The sequence below is a fragment of the Populus trichocarpa genome, chromosome 12 (genome assembly GCF_000002775.5).
Source record: "Populus trichocarpa isolate Nisqually-1 chromosome 12, P.trichocarpa_v4.1, whole genome shotgun sequence".
Lineage (NCBI taxonomy): Eukaryota > Viridiplantae > Streptophyta > Magnoliopsida > Malpighiales > Salicaceae > Populus > Populus trichocarpa.
Genome location: NC_037296.2, coordinates 8,010,462 through 8,016,439, shown reverse-complemented (window position 1 = coordinate 8,016,439; position 5,978 = coordinate 8,010,462). Strand labels below are relative to the sequence as shown.

General features: G+C 37.8%; 1 protein-coding gene across 1 annotated transcript; it reads right to left on the bottom strand.

Moving 5' to 3' along the window:
• Positions 1-2,349: 2,349 nt before the first annotated feature.
• On the bottom strand, positions 2,350-5,249 carry LOC127904107 (uncharacterized). Its single transcript, XM_052446059.1, has 5 exons — positions 5,207-5,249; positions 3,707-4,597; positions 3,027-3,595; positions 2,659-2,819; positions 2,350-2,386 (listed from the first exon to the last, which is right to left on the bottom strand). Exons 1-5 carry the CDS (start codon positions 5,247-5,249, stop codon positions 2,350-2,352), a joined length of 1,701 nt encoding a protein of 566 aa, XP_052302019.1.
• Positions 5,250-5,978: the final 729 nt, after the last annotated feature.

The window sequence follows — 5,978 nt, the reverse complement described above, 5'->3', positions numbered from 1 at the left end:
TTTTGGCCAACATGAAAGGATTTTCTAAAAATATGTTTATCATGCAAAGCTTTCATCTTATGTTTTGAAATTTTTGCATTTTCAAATGCATCATTTCTCAGCTCCTTTAATTCATCCAATTGAAGCTTTCTATTTTTGCCAACCTCATTTTCATTGTCATTGAATTGTCGGATGGCCCAATATGCACGGTGCTCAATCTCAACAGGGAGATGACAAGGCTTTCCATAAACTAGCCTATAAGGAGACATTCCTAAAGAGGTCTTGTAAGCAGTGCGATATGCCCACAAAGCATCAACTAGTCTTAGGGACCAATCTTTACGGTTTGGATTGACTGTTTTCTCTAAAATGTTCTTGATCTCCCTATTTGCCAACTCAGCTTGGCCACTAGTCTGTGGGTGATAGGGGGTACTGACCTTGTGAATTACACCATATTTTTTCATCAAAATTCCAACGGGCTTGTTACAAAAATGTTTTCCCCCATCACTAATCATAGCCCGGGGCATGCCAAAACGAGAGAAAATATTTTCTTTCAAGAATTTGACCACAACTCGATGGTCATTGGTTCGAGATGCAATGGCCTCCACCCATTTAGACACATAATCAACAGCTACAAGGATGAATTGGTAACCAAATGAACTTGGAAAAGGTCCCATGAAATCAATCCCCCAACAATCAAATATTTCCAAAACAAAAATGGGGTTCAGGGGCATCATGTTACGCCTAGTGAGGTTACCTAGTCGTTGGCATCGGTCACATGCAACACAGAAGGCATGGACATCTTTGAACATGGTGGGCCAATAAAAACCACACTGCAAGATCTTGGCAGTGGTTTTCTTGGAAGAGAAATGCCCACCACAGGCTAATGCATGACAAAAATTAATTACACTTGGAATTTCATGATCAGGGATGCACCGCCTAACAATTTGGTCAGGGCAGTATTTAAATAGGTAGGGGTCATCCCAAAAAAAGGTACGCACGTTGCGCAAGAATTTTTGTTTGTCAAGTTTAGACCAATGAGAAGGAATCTGACTTGTGGTTAGGTAATTTGCTATGTCGGCATACCATGGAGAGCCAATGTAGGAAACGGTACCTGCACAAAATAAATTTTCATCAGCAAAGAATTCATTTATTGGAGATTCATCAATTATGGTCTCATAGCTTGAAAGACGAGACAAATGATCAGCCACTACATTCTCTACTCCCTTTTTATCTCGAATTTCAAGGTTAAACTCTTGGAGTAGGAGGATCCATCGAATCAAACGTGGCTTGGCCTCTTGTTTTGTGAGCAAGTATTTCAATGCTGCATGATCAGTGAAAACAATAACAAGAGATCCAACCAAATAAGACCTAAACTTGTCTAATGCAAAGACCACAGCTAAGAGTTCTTTTTCAGTTGTAGTGTAATTCAATTGAGCATCATTCAAAGTCTTGCTAGCATAATAAATGACATGAGGTTTCTTATCTTTTCTTTGCCCTAAAACAGCCCCTACCGCAAAATCACTAGCATCACACATCAGTTCAAATGGTAAAGACCAATCAGGAGCTTGCATGATTGGTGCAGTGGTCAACAACCCTTTAAGCTTTTCAAAAGCTTCTTGACATTTTGATGTCCAATCAAATTGAACATCTTGTGACAACAAGTTACACAATGGTTTGGCAATGGTACTAAAAGAATGAATGAATCTTCGGTAAAAACCAGCGTGTCCTAAAAAGCATCTCACATCTTTCACAGTTCGAGGGGTAGGTAATTTTTGAATGACTTCAACCTTTGACTTATCTACCTCTATCCCTTTTGAAGAGACAATGTGACCTAAAACAATGCCATGTGTCACCATAAAATGACACTTCTCCCAATTGAGTACAAGATTGCTCTCCTCACATCTTTCAAGAACTTTTTCCAAATGCATTAGACACAACTTATAAGAATCCCCATAAACTGAAAAATCATCCATGAAAACTTCCAAAAAAATTTCCACCATGTCACTAAAGATACTCATCATACATCTTTGAAAAGTGGCTGGTGCATTACACAAGCCAAAAGGCATTCTTCTATACGCATAGGTACCAAAAGGACAAGTGAAAGTGGTTTTTTCTTGGTCTTCTAAGGAAATCTCAATTTGGTTGTAACCTGAGTATCCATCAAGAAAACAATAGAAAGCTCTTCCAGCTACTCTTTCAAGCACTTGGTCTAAAAATGGAAGTGGAAAATGGTCCTTCCTAGTCACCATGTTCAACTTACGATAATCAATGCACATACGCCATCCAGTTTGGATTCTAGTTGGTACTAGTTCATTATTTTCATTCTTCACTACCGTGACTCCAGATTTTTTAGGGACAACTTGGGTTGGACTAACCCATTTTGAGTTTGCAATGGGGTAAATGATACCTGCATCAAGTAACTTAAGCACTTCACCTCTCACTACTTCCTTCATGTTTGGGTTCAATCGTCTTTGCATTTGCCTCACAGATTTAGCCTCTTCTTCAAGATAGATTCTATGTGTACATAAAAGAGGGCTAATTCCTTTCAAGTCAGTAATAGTCCACCCAATTGCTTTCTTGTGTTTTCTCACCACTCTCAAAAGTTCTTGTTCCTGCTCTATGCTAAGTTTTGATGAAATCACAATAGGATATGATTCATCTTCCCCTAGAAAAGCATACTTAAGATCACTTGGTAAAGGCTTCCTTTCTGGTTTATAAGATTGGACAAGAGATGCCTCAGCTTTCACTTGGGGTGAAATCAAAGGCTCAAACGATGGGGTCCATTGACCTATTGACATAATAGGCATTGGATCTAAATAAGTCTCGAGTTCTCTTACTTCCTCATCAACACATTCCAAAGAACAAAATCTTTCATCATGAATTAAAGTTTTCTCCAATGGATCCTTGATCCACTCTCTCTCAAAGTGTTCTTGACAAACTGTTTGGATCAAATCCACCTCTCTAATGTCCTCATGTTCACCAATTTGTTTGGAGACATTGAATATGTTCATCTCCACAGTCATATTCCCAAAAGACAATTTCATCACCCCATTCCTACAGTTGATTAAAGCATTGGATGTAGCTAGGAAAGGTCTACCTAAGATGACTGGGATAGGAGCATTAGAACCTTGAATAGGTGCGGTGTCCAACACTACAAAATCAACAGGAAAGTAGAATTTATCTACTTGGACCAACACATCCTCAACAATACCCCTGGGAATCTTGATTGACCTATCAGCTAATTGAAGGGTGATTCGAGTAGGCTTGATTTCTCCTAAACCTAACTGTTCGTAAACAGTGTAGGGTATCAAATTCACACTTGCTCCTAAATCCAACAAAGCTTGGTCTATCTTATGATTTCCAATAATGCATGAAATGGTAGGACAACCAGGATCTTTGTATTTGGGAGGGGTCTTAAATTGGATGATGGCACTAGCATGTTCAGTTAGAAAGGCTCTTTCTTTCACATTCAATCTCCTTTTGATTGTGCATAAGTCCTTAAGGAACTTTGCATAAGATGGGACTTGTTTAATTGCATCAAGGAGTGGAATGTTGACTTTCACTTGTTTGAACAATTCATAGATTTCTGAGTTCATAAGATCATGTTTAGGTTTCCCTAACCTTTGTGGAAATGGTGCTCTAGGAACAAATTCTAAATCACTCACTTTGACTCCAATTTTTCTTGAATCATCTCCTTTCTCACTCATCTTTTTCTCATTTATCTCACCTTCTTTGTCACTCAAGCTCTCATTTGTCACTTGTGTTTTGATTTCCTCTTCACTTTCCTTAGATTTCTCCTCCATAATACCTCTAGGAATCTCAAAACCTATAGCTTTGTCAACAATCTTTCCACTTCTAAGGGTTATGATGGCTTGGACTTGTTCATGGTTTGAAGGTTCACTAGATGAGGATTCACTCATGTGTACCTGACCTCTAGGATTTGGCATTGGTTGAGCTGGGATCTTTCCCTTCTCTTGAATGCTTAGTGATTGAGTCAACTTGGTTAGTTGACTTCGAATGTCATCTAAGGTCCTATTGGTCTGGTCTTGACATTTGTAAGCTTGGTTGTTGATTCCTCCTTGTGTTTGCATGAATTGTTGAAGAGTATCCTCTAGGGATCTCTTATGAGGTGGTTGGTATGTATTATGTGTGGGAGCATGAAATGGTGGGGGTGGAGGTTGAAATGTTTGAGGTACTGAAGAGCCCTCATTTCTCCATCTAAAATTTGGGTGGTTCCTCCATCCAGGATTGTAGGTCTCAGAGTAGGGATTGCCTACTTGGTTTGAAAATGGCTTTCTAACATTACTTGAATCAGAAGTTTGGCCATATAGCACTTCCTTGAAGGCTGGAATGGTAGGACACTCAGTTGTCCTATGCCCTTTGCTCTCACAAATAACACAACTTTCCTCTTGTTGTTCACTCATGACATGCACTTTTTTAATCTCAAGAGACTCTACTTTCCTAGCCAATGAGGCTAATCTAGCATTGAGGTCATCAGTCTCTTTCAATTGGAACTTCCCACTTGAATGAGAAATGGTGTTTCTAGACTCAACATGAAGTGGGAGAGAAGTCTCCCATTGCTTTGTGTTTTCAACCAATTGATCAAAGAAATCAAAGGCTTCACTTGGTTCTTTGTCATAAAACTCACCATTACACATGGTTGACACTAGCTTTTTAAAATCTGCGGTAAGAGAGTCGTAGAAGAAACTCACTAACCTCCACATCTCAAAACCATGGTGGGGGCATGCATTTAACAAGTCTTTGAACCTTTCCCAAGCTTGGTGAAATGACTCATTTGGACTACAAGAAAAATTCATCATTTGACGTTGTAAGGCTGCCGTCCTATGAGTGGGGAAGTATTTTTTCAAAAATTCAGCTTGCATTTCTCTCCATGTACCTATAGACCTAGGACGCAAGGAGTTTAGCCAAAGCTTGGCTTTATCCTTTAGAGAGAATGGGAACAATTTAAGCCGAATGGTTTCCTCGGTGCATGTTCTATCAATAAAAGTATTACATACCTCTTCAAAGTCCTTAATATGTATGTATGGATTTTCAGAATCCATACCGTGAAATGTGGGAAGAAGTTGAATCATGCCCGGTTTCAAATTGAAAGCTTGTTGGTTAAGAGGCAAGATAATACACGAAGGTGTACTTTGTCTAGCCGGGTGAAGATACTCCCTAAGAGTTTGAAAATTAGGTTGATCATTGAATTGTGGAGGTCCATTACCTTGAACACTCCCTTCACCCTCTACATCTTCAACATTAGCCATGATAAAAAAATATATATATTTATTATAACAATTATATGAATACGAAAAAAAAAGAAAAAAGAAAAAGAAGATTGCAAATAAAAGTAAATGAAACGTAAAAGATAAAGTAATAACACAAAAATAAAAATACAACAAATTAAGAAATTCACTCTCCAACTAATAAGCAATATTAACAACAATAAACATTAAAAGATAATTATAACAAGCATGAATAAAAGGCGGTAATACCAGCCAAGCACTTCAAACAATAAATATAAGAAAAATAATCACAACAAAATAAAATAAAATAAACAAGAGGCGGTAAAACCGGCCAAGCACTTCAGACAATAAATATAGGAAAAATAATAACAACAAAATAAAATAAAATAAACAAGAGGCGATAAAACCAGCCTTATAATATAAACAATAAATATTAGAAACTAACTAGAATAGACAATAAAAGAAAAATGGTTGAACCAACCAAATCCAATAATTAATAGTCCAGTCCACAGTCCAATATTCGAAAAGTTGAGGTCAATTTTTTTTTAGGCGGTAAAACCAGCCATTTGATTTTTTATTTATATGTATTTTTTTTTTGTTTTCCAATAATAAAATATAAATTTGTTACCTTTGCTTGCTAGCTCCCCGGGCAACGGCGCCAAAATTGCTTGACCGCTTTTTATGTTCGGCTTGTTTTAACTCGCAAGTGCACGAGTGTGCGATGTAGCAATTAACTCGGTAAGATCGAGT

Bases quoted from the DNA above. Each gene is read 5' to 3' on its own strand.
- LOC127904107 (XM_052446059.1), bottom strand. From the start codon at position 5,249: ATGGCTAATGTTGAAGATGTAGAGGGTGAAGGGAGTGTTCAAG. The intron at 4,598-5,206 runs GTAATGGACCTC...AACCAAGTGAAG, and splicing joins GGGTGAAGGGAGTGTTCAAG to CCTTTGATTTCTTTGATCAA. The intron at 2,387-2,658 runs GTATGCTTTTCT...TACTTGATGCAG, and splicing joins CCTTTACCAAGTGATCTTAA to GTATCATTTACCCCATTGCA.